The 16,282-nt window shown below is 49.3% G+C and overlaps 1 protein-coding gene across 5 annotated transcripts in view; it reads right to left on the bottom strand.

Annotated features, from left to right (window-relative positions):
• The window catches only part of Atp11a (ATPase phospholipid transporting 11A), a 110,033-nt gene that overhangs the window by 24,049 nt on the left and 69,702 nt on the right, over nucleotides 1-16,282 (bottom strand). For all 5 annotated transcript variants that reach the window (XM_031339086.1, XM_031339087.1, XM_031339089.1 and 2 more), the window contains 7 exons: nucleotides 13,688-13,861; nucleotides 12,231-12,400; nucleotides 10,331-10,402; nucleotides 9,821-9,894; nucleotides 7,001-7,104; nucleotides 2,496-2,677; nucleotides 873-1,124 (listed from right to left, as the gene is read on the bottom strand). In XM_031339086.1, the coding sequence (XP_031194946.1) occupies nucleotides 873-1,124; nucleotides 2,496-2,677; nucleotides 7,001-7,104; nucleotides 9,821-9,894; nucleotides 10,331-10,402; nucleotides 12,231-12,400; nucleotides 13,688-13,861 (1,028 nt within the window). The remainder of the gene's footprint in view (nucleotides 1-872; nucleotides 1,125-2,495; nucleotides 2,678-7,000; nucleotides 7,105-9,820; nucleotides 9,895-10,330; nucleotides 10,403-12,230; nucleotides 12,401-13,687; nucleotides 13,862-16,282) is intronic.

The following is a 16,282-nucleotide window of genomic DNA, read 5'->3' as shown; positions in this document are numbered from 1 at the left end:
TGGAGTTATGGGCTGTTGGGAGCTGTCTGATGTGGGTGCTGGGAACCAGACCAGCAGAGCTGATCTCCCAGGAGCTGGAGTTATGGGCTGTTGGGAGCTGTCTGATGTGGGTGCTGGGAGCCAGAGTGGGGCCCTTGGCCAGAGTAGTACACTCTTAGCCACTGAGCTGTTTCCAAGCCCCTCTGCCAGGCCTGAGGGTGACAAACACATCTGTGACCCCAAACTCTGCAGATCAACATGGAAATGATTCTGTGCTGTCTTAAAACAGACTCAAACTTGTGCGTGCCTAGAGAGCTGACAAATTTATATGACTCTTAAGACAGGCCAGTGAGAGCGCTCAATGAGTAAGGGTGCCTGTTCCAAGCCTGACTACCTGGGTTTCACTCCTACAACCTACATATGGTGGAAGAAGAGAAGGTACTGATGCAGGTTGTCCTCTAGTGTCACCTGCAGGCTGACAACCAGAACAAATAAATGAAAGTGTAAGACAATGACTCAGAGTCAGTCAGATGGCTCGCCCACACTGGTACGGGTGCCCCTGTAAAATGTCTGAACAACCCCATGGATATCCTTGAAAAGTCTCAATTTCAGCAATGCTGCTACCTCAGGAAAACAGCCTCCATTATTACTAACTGCCCTCTGGATTTTCTGGTGGCATTCTGAGGCATCCATGATAGATTCATGGGCACAACAGCAGATGGAAATTGTTCCAATCAAAACGTCTTTCCACATTCCCTACCCAGCAGCTTGAAATTGGCTGCCTAGGCATCCCTGGCTGTGGAGAGAAGGTTTTGGTCTCACCCACAGCATCTATGTGACCCACAGGAATGCAAGCATTAGTGAGGTCTGATGGGGTGCAAGCAGCTGCGTACCCTGAGAAGGAATCCCGTGTCAGGCTCCCGCTGCAGCGCAGCACTGTCTTGCTCAGGTCGAAGAGAACGTCATGCAGGCTCTGCTCCTCTAGCTTCTTGGTGGTCAGCTCCAGCAGCTGTGTGCTCCTGCGGAACAGCTTGCAGGCATAGCAGGTGGCCGAGGCTGTCTCCATCTTGTCCCCTGTGAGCACCCAGACCTTGATGCCTGCCTTCTGTAGTGCCTCAATTGTGTCAGCGGCTTTCTCCTGGAGCCTAAGAGCATGGAACCCACGGGTTCCAAAGGGCACCAAAATAAACAACTTCAAGAAACATGGCGCGATCAAAAGACTCAGCTCTACAGAACAGCATGTGCAAAATGGCTGAGGGTCTAAGGAAAGGACCGGAACCTTCTCCCAAAGGTCCAACTGGACACGGGATGTGCTGCACGGCTCTGCCGACCATGGAGGAGCTATTTAAGGAGGCTGCTCTGTGCGGTGTCCTTTGGCTGAGCCTCACATCCTACAATCCAGCATCATTCCACTTAGAAGAAGAATCATTACGGCCAGAAACAGAATGAAGAAGTGGAGTTGGGAAAAAAGACGCCATCTTTTCTGTTGATACTACGTGTGCTAGCGTTGCTCTAAGTAAGATATCAGATGCTGGTAATGATGCCCGTGACCCACAGCTAACATGTACCAGGGTTTAGCATGTGCCAGCACTGTGTAAAATCTTACATGACCTTCCACTTCTACAGAACTCTGCAAGTCAGACTAGTCCTTGGGTGAGGAAACTACCTCCAATATTGTAGTTTTCTGAAACAATAGTAAGGGACCCGAGTTCTAGAGAGGATAGGTTACCAACGTGCTGGCTCAGGTTTTTAAAAAACTAGCTTGTGATCAAACATCACTTCAACAGGACACTGTACGTGTAATCCCAGGAGGATGCATGGTCTACGTCATCTGGGCTTACACAGGGAAACCTTGTCTAGGAGAAAAGCTCATTTTGCTGCCACTCACCCCCATGTGCTCCTGGGTGTCAACCCTCCAGGTTCCACGGCCTAACTCAGCCCTGGCAGCTGCCCACAGGGCTCCATGCAAAGGCCAGCAGAGCCCATCCCAGGAGCAGGTCCCTTTCCTGCCCCTGCCCCTGCCCTCAGCCCACTGCACTGTGCCTTGGGCTTCACCATGTAACTGAGACTTCCAGAAACTTCCTTAGCAACTACGCAGGTTTTTACAGCAGCCCACTTCACTACTGTAACTGTCCTCAACAATGACAACCATATTGAGGACACTGAGCTATACAAAATCATAGATTCAGAGGAGCCGGCAGCAGGTGGGAAAAATGGCTACTGACTTCTTTCTAAGGCATGAAAAGAGACTGATCCTCCCGTGTGATGCAATGTGAAGCTGCTGCTTTCACTATCTGGAGGTAAAGTGTCCTGCCAGGCATTCTATTTGTGGTCAGTAACATATCACCCAGTAAAGATCTCCTGGTTGTCACTCTCGGTGAAGGAAGAGATGAGCCTTTTTCTTGGAAGAACACACCGGCACAGGACGCGTGCCGTCTGCCCTCCTCTGCCCTCCATCCCACTCTCTGGCCCCTCTCCCGTTTCTAACTGAACACAGACACACGAGACATCTTTACCGGTCCTCAACAGCTGTAGCACCAAGCAGAATGAGGTCCTTCTCGATCTGCTCGTAGGCTTCTGCCAGCTTCTTCTCCCGATCCTGAAGTGCTACTTTGGCATCCTGTAGCAGTCGGCAGGCATCTTCATATTGTTCTGGCTCGAGCCTCTTGTAGGCAACACACAGGGTCCTCAACCCTTCCTGTTTAACACAGTCAGTGTTTACCGTAAATTTTGTGTCATCTGCTGAATGCATTCTCAGGTCTTCGTTAAACCCATCTCTGAAGAGAATGAATGAATCATAACCCAGCCACCCTCTAGGGATTACTGAATTACATTAAATACAGACAGTCATATGCTCTGTAGAACTGTAAACAGAAAAGGAATCCACTTTAGCCTTTGAGAGATAGTAATCTGCAGTGTTGTGTAGCAGGGTTGTGAAGTTGGGAGATGGAAAACTGCAAGGTCATTCATCCTTATGCTGGGTACAGGGGAGACTAAAATAAGCCTTAGTGGTGAGGGCATCTAACACATGTGGAGCCTGCCACTGGGCCTCCCTCCTGGCAAGACACAGCCAACGACCACTGGGTGGTAGCCACTGGTGGGGTTTCCTGCTCCTTCACCCTAATCCATATACAACAATGTAATACTCATAGGCCTCCTAAGCAAACGTTTCAAGCTCTGGACTTTAGATTTTGAAAAACGTTTCCTGTGTTGTCAGCTCTTCTCTCAGCTCTTCAGGTCACAGTTTTATTTCTCAGATCTCCCAACTGGTGTGAAGGACACACCCCACTGGTTATGGTTCTCATAATCCCTCAAGAGGGAGGGAGGGACGGGCACAGAGGCAAACCACATGCTTCATTAACAAGTCAGAAGGGTCATCAGACTGGAAGAGTCTCTACAGAGAATGATTTACAACTGTCCAGAATGTAGGATGCTGAGGGCAGTAAGTAAAGCCTTCAGGTCAAGAGGCCTTTGTCTGTACAGGTATTCAGGGGGCTTTCTACTGTGGTGACGCGGGGGTGAGGGTGCTGACATGTACAAGCCTCTTGCTAAGCATGACAAAAAGTCTTAAATAAAACACCTCCAAGCTGTACAAAACACAGCCGCACTTAGCGCTGGCCCTTATAAATACAGAGGACGCAGTCCTTGCCAGCACACTAGCCAGCAGAACCCAGCAGCTAGGAAAGGACTGCACGCCATCAACAGGACCCCTCCCTCAATGACAGACAGGCTCAGAGTAGGAAATGGCTAATGTAGCATGTGATGTGGCAGATGAAGACCTACGTGATGTTCTGAACTGCAGAGGAGACATCTGAAAGCTGTGGGAGCAACGTAGAGTGTTCTCACAGTGGCTCCCCAAGAACTGCTCAAGGCAAGGAGCATTTAGGCTGGACACACTCAGCATCGCAAACTCCGTCAGAGGAACAGATCTTAAAGTCAGACTCCTAAAGAACACACACTCCACCTTGCATGAAATATGACTGCAGCAATGGTACAGCTGTGACATCAGCACAGGCAGGCCAGCTGCATCTACATGCTCCCACACTCACCTTGGAAAGAAAACTAAGAAAATTCTACCCATAATTGCATCAGAAAGAAAATACTCAGGAAGGTGTGTACCCATGGAGAAAAAAGACTAACACACTAAAAATTACGTTACCCAGAAGAAACTGCAGAAGAGCCAGAGAATAGAAACACACCTGTCTCTGTGGATTGTGACAGTTCTTATGGTTAAGATGACAATACTACTCAAAGCCACCTGTAGAGCCTTGTGATCCTTGGAACTCCCGATGGTGATATCTCAGGAAGACAAGGGGAATGTTAAGGTATGCAGAACAGCATAGCAGGTTTAGATAAGAATAAGGTTGGCCATGCATACATTCTTGTTGCAGAGCACGAGGCAGTAAATCAAACTGCACAGAACTAGCGTGAAGACAGAGAAAGCGAGAGGGGAGCAGGACAGAACTGAGACCCCGAAACGAAATGCTGGAGCATCTGACCAGATGATTTAACAAGAGAAACAAGATCATTTAACAGGGAAAACAAAGCAAAACGATAGCCATTCAGCAATGAGGTTCAAAAAAATGGCACCCACTTAACAAAAAATGAAACAGCGTCCTTCACGCCACACATGAAATAAGATCAAAGTCTTAAATTTAACAGCTAAAACTATAAAATTCCTAGAAAAAACAGGGTAAAGCCTTCAACACCTTACATTTGGCATCAATGTCTTAATTGTGATTAAACATACCAAAGCGAGCGATGGAAGGAGACTGGGTTGAAGCAAACTGTGGTCGTCGCAGCCTAGCCTACAGCTGTCTTTACTTGTATAAAGCTTCAGTTGTTTAAAGTGGTTGCTCAGTTCACTGGACTGAGTAACTCCTGGGCTGAGCTACAGGATGCATCTAAGGATTCTAGGACATCTGAGGGATGCTGTCCTGGTTGGCTTTAGTCGCCTTGACACAAACCTAGATATATCTGGGAAGAGGGAATCGTACCTGATAAAATGCCTCCAGAGTGGTATGCAGGCAGCCTCTGGGGCATTTTCTTAGTTTGTGACTGATGTGTGAAAACCCCCTGCTCTGTGGCAGTGACGAGGATGTCTCCAATGCTCCCACTGATGTTCATGCTGCCTTTGGGAGCAGGATGCACTTTATTTATTAAGGAAACATGCATCTATTCATTTTCTGTTATTTTAAAATTAAGGATAGACATTGATTTTTGCCAGGTCTTTTCTCTGTATCTCGAGGTGACCAACGACCATTTTTCTCAATAGTCTATTAGTAAGACTGTATAAGTGTGATACATGTATGAAATGATCTGTTTCTGGAGTCAAAATGAGCTTAAACTATGTCTACTGTCAATGGATTCTGCTTGCTAATATGCTTGAAGACAGATGTGATCATTCTCATATTAAGCTTTTCCATGATTAGTATCAGGATCAACCTGTATCTTTCCCTTTGGTTTAGTTCTTGGTCTGTGCTGCTTAGAAGGGAAGAACACTGCTCTAAGGAGGGAGGGAGCATACAATGCAAAGAGTCTCACATGTCAGGTCTGAGGTATTGCTGGCCACTGTGGGTGTGGCATCCCCGGGATGGGTAAGCCTTAGTGAACTCTTCTTTCCCAAGTTCTTTTTGGTCAAAGGGCTTTACCACAACAATAGAAAGCCTAACTAAGGCAGATGTGGGAGGAAGACAGTGGATGGACAGGTCCAGAGGCCAGCCACAAGCCATCAAGAGGCCCGGCCGGCAGACAGCATATTTCTAGAATGCCCAAGGGACCCAGGCAGAGAGCACTGTTGCAAATCTGCAAATGATATGGAGTCACAGCTCGAAGGAACAAGCGCTTTCTGAGGACTTCGACCACCTTTCTGATTAAGTTCTGTATCTGCAGGAAGTGTGAAAGATCTAGCAGCCCATGGGGAAAGTTTGCAGTTGTGACCAGCATGTGGGATGGAGTCCACACAACAGGGATCAACTAGCCAGCTCTGGTAGACAAGTAAGGAGGCAGGCAGAGGGGACACACGTCATTGCAAATGCATTACTGAAAACTTTCCAATCTTGGTAAAAGCCCTCAGACCACACTTCAGAGTCCTGAACAGAGAAAGTACAAGAATTACTACACCCAGCCTCCCCCAACAGATTTCATCCATGGAAAAACACCAAAGAAAGCAGATGAACATGGACAGCAAGCACGGCCACAGCAAGGAGGCTCCCAGGAACAGAGACCACAGCTCACACTGGCAGCCCAGCGATATCAATCTCAGGAAGGTCATGTGTTGAGAGAGCGCCTGGCAAGAAACGGACCTGCGATGCTACTGAACAAGAACACTCCAGAAGATAAGACCTCATCCATGGTGATAGCAAACAGTGGTGTGGATTGTGGGAGAGTTGGCAGGAGGGGAATGCAAAGGTTTCTACAAGTGTAAATCAAAACTTACCTACTTTTATATCTTCAATAGGAAACATTAATGTTTACTGACTATAGCTCAATAAAGCTTTTTAAAAAGATGTACTTTAATTATAATCAACATACTACTTCTTTTAAGGAAAATGATTCTCAGGTGAGAGAGAACCTTCCAGAACAAATGAAGGATGGACTATGGCAGTGTGCTCTTTAGCACAGAATGTGTTTCTAGTTCCTGGGGGTGACCCCAGGCAGGAGGGATCAGTCAGAATCCCAAAGTGTCCATCTGAAATTAGAATTAACATCAGGATTCAAGAAGTTGAGCACATGCCTTTTGTGGCACTCTATGGGGACTATCTGAGGGAATGTGACAGTGCTATATCTGGAATGTCTATGTAGCACAGCCTAGTTTACAGATTTAGGCAGAAGGCCATCTAATTCCAGCCATGGGGTCTTTCTGGCTCCTCAGTGCTGGTAGGAGCCTCTGAGAGGACACATGGAAACTGTCTCCAGCATAAACTAGAGGACAGGCTAATTACCAGTCAGCAAACAAGAAGGCGAGGTAATGTCAGAGAAGAGCCAGAAACCATGGTCTGCACAAGAGAGTGGGACTTACCACTGCATTGCGCTCCACTCTAGAGCGGACTTGGTCCACTTTGCCTTCTATCACTCGGGGAAATATTGAAGAGTCTGCTCCTTTGCAAAACAGATAAATTTCTCCTGGAAAATGAGAGGGAAATAATGTTGAATTTAATTACTACAAGAGGAGACAAATTCACTTTACTTTTCTTTTTTTAAAAGATTTATTTTATGTATATGAGTACACTGTAGCTATTTTCAGACACACCAGAAGAGAGCATCAGATCTAATTACAGATGGTTTTGAGCCACCATGTGGTTGCTGGGAATTGAACTCAGGACCTCTGAAAGAGCAGTCAGTGTTCTTAACCACTGAGGTATCTCTCTAGCTTTTCAACTTGTTCTTAATGAAAGCAAGCAAGTCCAGTGTGGAGAGCATTTTAAACGCCATCACAAAGGAGTAGTGAATACATTAAGACCATGGAACATGCTGGCCTCATTTGGTTCCTATGGCCTGGGAAGAGTGAGGGTTCTGCATGCTCAGACCCCAGTGAGACGCAGAACACGTCCTAGCACCAGGGCTGGGCAGATGGAGTAAGCACAACAGAACAAGGGTGTGCTGCTGACCCAAGGGGAAAAATCATTAGGTGTGATTACTTCCATGGACAGCCGTCCTTTGTATCACGAGGCTCATGGGAAACTATCTCCCAGCACATCTCTAGTCTAGCCCTCAGAACCCTGAGCACCTCTGTGCTGGTTATATGTGCTCCTTTTCTCAACACAAAGAATTTTCCCCTTCCAGGTCAGAGACACTAACAGATAGCAAAGACTTGGCTGAGGCATTGAGAAAGCTGAGGCTCTGCTGTGGCTTGCTTGTTCCAGTTGCTCTGCAATCTGTCTCAAGTCCAGCCCTCAGCTGCCCTGCTCTGTGAAACACAAGCTGAGGCCCACAGTGGGTCATCCTGCTCAGGAACAACGCACTCTCATGCCTGCAGTGTACACAGCTTGTTGCTGACTAGCATGTGTGGGTGTAGCTATAGAAACATCACAGGGAGCCAGGTGTGCTGGTATGCATCCGTAATCCCAGAAGGCAGAGACAGGCAGATCCCTAAGTTTGAGGCCAGCCTGGTCTACAGAGTGAGTTCCAGGACAGCCAGGGCCACACAGAGAAACCCTGTCTCAAAAAGTCAAAATAGCAACAACAACAACAACAACAACAACAGAAAAGCCCAGCACTGTGCGTCCCAAGAGCAGAAGAGCTACAGAAGGGACCTGACATGGTCTATGTTCCAGGAACATACCAGATCCTTATACCAGATCAGGTACCCAGATCCTTATACCAGATCAGGTACCCAGATCCTTATAGAGACAGGCTCCTAAGCCCCTAACACTGAGGATGCATGCAAACATGTGGAGACGAAATCCAGAGCTGTCTGGAGCGGGAAGAAGAGGTATACTTCTGGGCTCAAGACTGGGATCAGTTTCCAAGGCACAGCTAATCTGACAGGCAGCCACTTGCCCTATTTCTAAACTACGGGTAGTATTAATGCTGAAGATGCCTCCATAGGGAAAACACTGGCAACAGGCACAACTGTTGTTCAATGTCTCCTGAAAGGTGCAGAAGACGGATGAGGCCCCCCAGGAAGGACCATTGGCACTAGGTAGGAGGAACACTAGGCAGTGCCCAGGTGAATGCTGTGGATACCTGAGATAGCTAGGAAGGCATTCTAGGGGGAGGGGGGCTGCCACTTCACACCTTGATCCAGGGAGGGGGCTGCCACTTCACACCATGATGGGGGGGGGCTGCTACTTCATACTGTGATCCAGGGGGAGGGGCTGCCACTCCGCAGTGATCTGGGGGAGGGGTTTCCACTTCACATTGTGATCCAGGGAGGGGGCTGCCACTTCACACCATGACCCACAGGGAAGGGGGCTGCAACTTCACACCATGATGGGGGGGCTGCCACTTCACGCTGTGATCCAGGGGGAGGGGGCTGCCACTTCACACCTTGATCCAGGGAGGGAAACAGCTGGACAGGCAGTCTATGGGAGGCGAGGGGATGGATGGCAAAGGCAGGACCTGAGGATACACCCACAGTGCAGGCTGCCCAAAGGCCAGGAGACCAGTACCGAGCCTCTGACACCAGAGCAATGTGGCTGTAGGGGGGTCTTGTGAGTACTGGGGAGCAACCAGCCCAATATGAGGATGAGGCGCATATCTGCTCTCGTGGGGACTCCTCTGGAGAGGATGACACAAGGCTAACTCAAGGCCTTCTAGACAAGATGCTGCTGGGGAAGGAGCTGACCCAGAGCTACATGGTGGGGAAAAGGCAAGTGCCCACTCGCATGGAGATCACATGTCAAGGTCAACCAGAATCTCATTGTCAAGGGGCCTCACTGTGCCCACTCCTTCACCATCCCACACTCTAACCACAGACCAGAATGTGCAGCTTCCAAATAAAGACCCACTGTCACAGCCACCAGACACCAAGAGATCAGGGCAGTAAGTCAGCATTCTAAGCTCCAGTTGGAGACCCCTGCAGACCCATTCTGAATCCGTAATACATTGAGAAACGGTGTGCAGTGCAGCAGCAGGATGCTCTTAGATGAGGAAGAGCTTACGGAGGCCCAGCCCTGCACTTACTGCTTCCCAAGGTTGTTGTGATAAGAGTTTACCTGTGCCTTTTAAAAAGTGGGATAAATGGAGAGGGGGAGGGAGGTACACACACGCACGCACGCACGCACGCACGCACGCGCGCGCGTGGAGTAAATCATTCTTATGTCCTAAACCTTTAATGATCCAAAAGAATTACCCATCAGAACATAACCAGCACCCGCCATGTTAGGAGAGACCATACCTGTAGCAGATTTTACAATCACGCTCATTCTTCTCCGAACAGAATCAAAGGTCAGCACTTCTAGCAATTCAAATCTGAAACAAAAGTAAAACATTAGTGTCTGAATGGTTGCCAAATGACTGCCACAGCAGGAAGGGGGCATTTCCACTTCTCTCTAGGCCCTGCCCATACTGTGTACATGCCCCTGGAATGTTCTGGACCTCACAAAATGTCCACCTCCAGCCTCGTGTTGGGTTTAGTACTTAAGAGTTGTCTCAGGTCAGTCCAGCTCTGACTCCTCCCAGAAGAGTAATAATATCTATGTCTCATTTGGAATATACAACTCTCATACCATGTCTGAAAACCTCTCAGGGAGAACCCCTGAGCTCCAGAGCTGGAGTTACCACAGAGTGCAGAGCCGACACGGACATGGTCTCTGAAGCACTATGGTAGGCAGACCTGTCTCTCACACAGGGCCTGGAGGCTCACGTCGTTCTTCTCCAGTGACACAACATGCAGACAGCTTCTCACCTCTCTATGTCATTCTCCCTGTTCAGTATTTCCATGTAATTGTCCTTTAGTCTCAGGTATGTGAATCCAAGCCTGCAACACAGAAGGCAAAGCCTGTGCTGGTCTGATATCCGGAAAAGCCTCCTCCGTGGGGCCTTCATCTCACATGGAGGCCGACTTTCTTGTAGAGGAAGCACTTTCAGTGAGACAAGTTGATCAGTGAGTTAGAAAGCCAGGATATAGATGCTCTGATTCATCGGCTACCTCAGACAACAACCCAAGAGGGTGCACCCCTATGGTGAAGAGGTGCGCTCTGTGGGTGCTGATAGTTGGCAGACAGTCAACCCCAGGTGTCTGGACTGCATTCCCTGCTTCTAGCCACAATTTGGTAGCTGATTGGAGTCTATCCACCGGTGTGAACAGTCACTAAAACCCCTGGGTTGGAATTGAACCCTGGTAAAGTGTCAAGAATGGTTGGCCAGGAACATGTCACTCTCATGAAATGATTAATATGGCCACTGCAGGAGAGGAATTCTCTTACACAGAGTAATCCTGCCCTCTTCTCTCTCTCTATGCTGCCATCATTTTAAGGCCCAGCAAGAAACCCTCTGAGAAGTGGTGCATGACCTGACCGCCCAGTCTCCAAACTGTGAGAAATCCATCCTGGATCTGTTTTATAAATTATGCAGCGAAGACAGTCTGCCCTTGGTCAACCTAGTTATCTGACAGAACACGGGACCACAGTGGCTATTCATAGTGATACTGTCCCACCCTTCCTCTACTGCAAAAACCAACACCTCAGCCATGGGCCCTGCCAGGACAGTGAAGAGGGCCTGGTCTTGAGCAGCTTACCAAAAGATGGCCAGAACATACCCCCAACCCAATACCATCTGTCACAGCACACAGGTGCCAGAGTGTGGGTGACAGTAGCCACTTGCTCCAGTGAAAGCTGGCCTTAGTTGGCAGAAAGAGGAACAGGGACAGCAGGACAGACTGACTTGGCTTTGACTCCCTGCAGCACCCACAGCTTCCCCCATAAACCGGTGCTTCTCAGGCTTCCTAACACTGGGCCCTTTCATACAGTTCCTCATATCCTGGTGACCCCCCAACCATAAAACTATTTTTGTTGCTTCTTCATAACTGTAATTTTGCTAATGTTATGAATCAGAATATTTGACATGTGACACCTCCCCCCACCCCCACCCCAAGGAGTTGAGACTCACAGGTTGAGAACCACTGCTATAAATGTTCCCAAACCTAGCTCAAAAGCTATGTGTGTATTTGTGTGTTGGGGCTGCTTGGACACTTCATTCACACATCTCTGCAACTTCCCAAGTTGTGCAGGAAATGCAGATTTGCTTAGTCACAATACAGTGCTCCTCCAAGAGATGAGAGGCACAAGAATGCTCTCCCATTGTCCTCAGTCTGGAGACACTACACACATTAGTTAGTGCAGCAAAGAGGGGACACTGGGGGTTTACTCCTCCATAAGAATTATGAGCTGAGAGCCTTAGAGACGACCCCAACCTGAAACTGTGCCACCTCATGCAAGCAGGAAGAAGTCCATGAAGACCCCTCATCAGTGTAAGATCCCAGATGGAATAATCCAGTCCCAAGAAAAAGCAGAGGCAGGAAGAGCCTCAGATCCAGAGACTGGCTCTCCAGTCCAGGCGACAGGGAGAACTGAGCTAGCTAGCCTGGTGCCTCAGGCTCAATGGCAGGGTTTGGGGACAGAGCTCCATCTAGATGGCTGCGAGCTCAGGAAACACAGCGACAAGGCTGCTAGCCAGGAAAGCCACTTCTACAAAGGGTGCCAGGGACCTGAGGTCACAGAGGGCACAAAACAGTTTTCCAGAACAAGTCTTGAGATGGGTTGCAGGCCCAGCACTCTCTGACAGCTGGACCCAGCGTCCTGACTCACCTCTGCACACCTTCAACCAGTGCAACCTCATCAGGGGAGGATGATATGTACACACAGGACTTTGCATCTGGAGATTTCTGGGGACCATCGACATCGTCCCCACAATGGTCATCTTTCACTTGGACAGTGTGGCACAGGCAGATAGCCCTGAAAAACAGCTCCTCCCGTTCCTGCAGAGACAGGGAAACTGTTAACACCTCTGCCTGCAATGGGAAGGGTGTGAACAAGACAAGAGACTGGACAGGCCTACAGAGCAGAGGCTAAGACCTCTTGGGTGAACTGTGTTTAGTCTGTCTCAGTGGTTGCGATGGAGAAGCACCGTGACTCCTCCATGCTTCAGAGTCGCCACGGCAACTCATGTGAGACTCGTGTGAGACTCGTGTAAGTGCTAACGGGCAGTGAAGACTGAAAGACTTGCTCATTGTGACACTCCCAGGAGCAAGCAAGGCATGGGAACACTCAGGAACAGCCATGCATGGGAAAAACGGGGCACCTATACAGCTGGCGCACCCTCAACACTGCACTCTCCTGTCCCTGGCCAAATGACCCGCCTGGCAGTGGCAGTCTGCTACCAGCCAAGGACCCTGCACTCCACATGACTTAACCCCCAGCTGTGTGCCTGCAGCCTAAGGCTCAATCGCAACACAGCCCTGGAAGCAGAAGCTAGGAGGCCTGTGCTAGAGCTGAATTGTTGGGCATGAGGGCACAGTAGGCAGACACAGATCTGAGCTCAGCTACCTCAGGGCTGGCTGTACCCCACACTCAGAGTTCGAAGATTCTGAGGTCCCCAGTATCCGGGCAGCACGAGGGCCAAGGGTGGGAACAGGAGGGTGTGATGCTGCTGGGAGGCCTCAGGGTGGCTGCAGGGCGTCTACTCCTTAGTGAGAAAAATGTAACCAACTGCAGTTCACATTGAAGGAGCCAGTGGTCTGACTGTGAACAGCTCATCTATCATTAATACTCTCTTCTGGCTCTGTGGACCCCTCAGGCTCTGTAGCCATGATATATCCCTTGGTCTCTGTACAAGAGGTGCTGGAATCAAACCCTGACCATGGATAGTATGACTTCAACACTTGTGTGTGTGTGTGTGTGTGTGTGTGTGTGTGTGCCCTGCGCATGTGTACACACATTTGCATGCACATGCAGCTTTGTACACATATAAACTATGCACGTACACATTAGTTTCAGCACACTGCCTGCTCCACTTGCCCTATTTTTTTCTTTTGGGTTTCCAGTTCAATTCTAGCATAGGAATCACTGTCAAGACCTCCTGCCCCTTGGAAGAGGACACAGCACTATAGTGGATTCAAACCATGACCTCACTGAAGTCCTACAGGGGTTAGATCTGTCATATTGTCCAAATGAAGCGGTGGCTTCTGGGAGTCAAAGCACCTGCCTACTGTATCCTCGATCACGTGGCAGAGCCATCCCCTCCACCCTGAGGAGCTGCAACGTACCCTTCCACAAACACCTGGGGAAGAATCAATCATGTCAATGCCAGAAGAGTCGGGAAGGACCTGCCCATTGCAGATGACATGGGGTACGTAGACGTGGCCCTCGATGCAGCATTCCTTGAAGGCCATGTTGTTCTCTGTAAGGGTGCCCGTCTTGTCAGTGAAGATGTACTCCACCTGAGGGTACCACACACCCAAGTTAATGCCACATTTAGGCAGGTGACACATCTTAGCCCAAGTCTATTACAACCCTAGTGGGACAGCAACTTCTGTGAGTCTGCCAGACAGATCAGATCCAGTGTTGGGTGTGGGTCCAGACAGAAGCGCTTTAGGGGGAAGAGGACTCATTCTGGTGACAGATATGAAAGAACAGAAAGTGCCTTGAGGAACTTGTCCTCCAGGGAACCAGGGCTCCATGGGTCTATGAAGAGCAGGGGGAAGGGAGGTCCTGACTCTCCGTAAGCAAGGCAGCATAGATGGGTGAAGGAAGAGCTTTCTCCAGGAATCTGAGAGGTCGAGGTTCCCAGGAAAGAGGCTTAGAAGGCAGGATGCACAGAGGAAAATGGACAAAACACTTCAGAAAGAAGACCATAAAGTGCTGAAGACACCTTGAGCTTTAGACTCTAAATGAAGATGAATCACAGGACATATACACATCATGGATCACTGAACAGAGGAAAGGAAGGGCCAGCCATTCACCCAGCTCTGGGGTGGCTGAGACGGGTTTAGTGCAGGAAAGAATGGGGTAGTAGTATAGGACAGCCGGATCCTGTGCTCTATGGGGTAGAAGGATCCTGTGTTCTATGGGGTAGGAGTGTAGGACAGCAGATCCTGTGCTCTATGGGGTAGGAGTGTAGAAGGATCCTGTGCTCCATGGGGTAGGAGTGTAGGACAGCGGATCCTGTGCTCCATGGGGTAGGAGTGTAGGACAGCGGATCCTGTGCTCTATGGGGTAGGAGTGTAGACGGACAGCCGGATCCTGTGCTCCATGGGGTAGGAGTGCAGGACAGTGGATCCTGTGCTCCATGGGGTAGGAGTGTAGAAGGATCCTGCGCTCCATGGGGTAGGAGTGTAGAAGGATCCTGTGCTCCATGGGGTAGGAGTGCAGGACAGTGGATCCTGTGCTCCATGGGGTAGGAGTGTAGAAGGATCCTGTGCTCTATGGGGTAGGAGTGTAGAAGGATCCTGTGCTCCATGGGGTAGGAGTGTAGGACAGCGGATCCTGTGCTCTATGGGGTAGGAGTGCAGGACAGCGGATCCTGTGCTCCATGGGGTAGGAGTGTAGACGGACAGCCGGATCCTGTGCTCCATGGGGTAGGAGTGTAGAAGGATCCTGTGCTCCATGGGGTAGGAGTGTAGGACAGCGGATCCTGTGCTCCATGGGGTAGGAGTGTAGGACAGCGGATCCTGTGCTCCATGGGGTAGGAGTGTAGGACAGTGGATCCTGTGCTCCATGGGGTAGGAGTGTAGAAGGATCCTGTGCTCTATGGGGTAGGAGTGTAGGACAGCGGATCTTGTACTCTATGAAGAGTCTCCCAGGAACATACTCTTACGTTCCTGAAAATGCCCTTTCCACCACGTGCTTAGAGTTAGCAAATAAACCACAAACTCAGAGCACTGCTGTACTGAGACTGTATAGGACCTCTTCCAGATCGCCCAGGCTACTCAGCAGGTAGCGGACTTCTAGGGTCTGTGACTAGGATAACAAAAGATTACAATAGCCATTTGTTAGGTCTCAGTTATGCCAGGCACTGGATACTACCTTGCTTGATTCTCACATTAACTGTTACCTAGTTTTAAAACAAAGGTTTAAAAAGTGTTTTTAGACCAAAAAAAAAAAATGTGTATATATGTGCATATGTGAGTTCAAGTGCCTGTGGAAGCCAGAAGAGGCTGTTGGATCTCTGGGGGCTGGAGTTACAAATGGCTGTATGCTGCCCTACAAACAAACTCTGGGCTTCTGCTGACATCACAGGGGTGGGAGGGCACACAGGGAAATGCAAGAAGCACCTGCGCGTGAGGTGTACTTGGAAGGCAGTCATCTCTGCTTCACACACAGACACTAGCAGTGAGCACTTCCTAGTTCAGACAGAACGGCCATCTTGTTCTGCTGTGTAAACTGAGAGGCATAGGGAACTCACCCATGCTCCCTGGGCAGCTGGGGAAGCCATTGCTTTGTGTATTCAGCAGCTGGTTTTGACCTCAGTGGTCCATTTACTGCTTTGCTCAGGACAGGACGGACAGAGTCAAATTCTATGAGGTACTCTAGGCTGGGAGAGACATCCTGCCCAGAGCATCCCTTGACATTCCTCTTACAAATCACTTCCTCAAACAGACCACCCGAATCACACAGGAGGTGACACATGAAGTATTCTAGAGGAATGTGTCAGAAAGTTGGAGCCTTGACAGTATCCTCCTCAGTAACAAATGCTTTCCCCATGGCACATGGGGGACCTGTGCCTGTCAGTCTACAGACTGTTTACACATTATTGCCAAGCAACCAGAGGGCGGAGTGCAGCATCCAGTTCAACATGAATTTTTTATTTAATCAACTGCCATTTGCCAAATGGCCCTTCCTATGACATATGGCTGGGAAAA

Source organism: Mastomys coucha, unplaced genomic scaffold (genome assembly GCF_008632895.1).
Source record: "Mastomys coucha isolate ucsf_1 unplaced genomic scaffold, UCSF_Mcou_1 pScaffold22, whole genome shotgun sequence".
Taxonomy (NCBI): domain Eukaryota; kingdom Metazoa; phylum Chordata; class Mammalia; order Rodentia; family Muridae; genus Mastomys; species Mastomys coucha.
The sequence above is the reverse complement of the archived record's forward strand: the minus strand, read 5'-3'. Positions and strand labels throughout refer to the sequence as shown.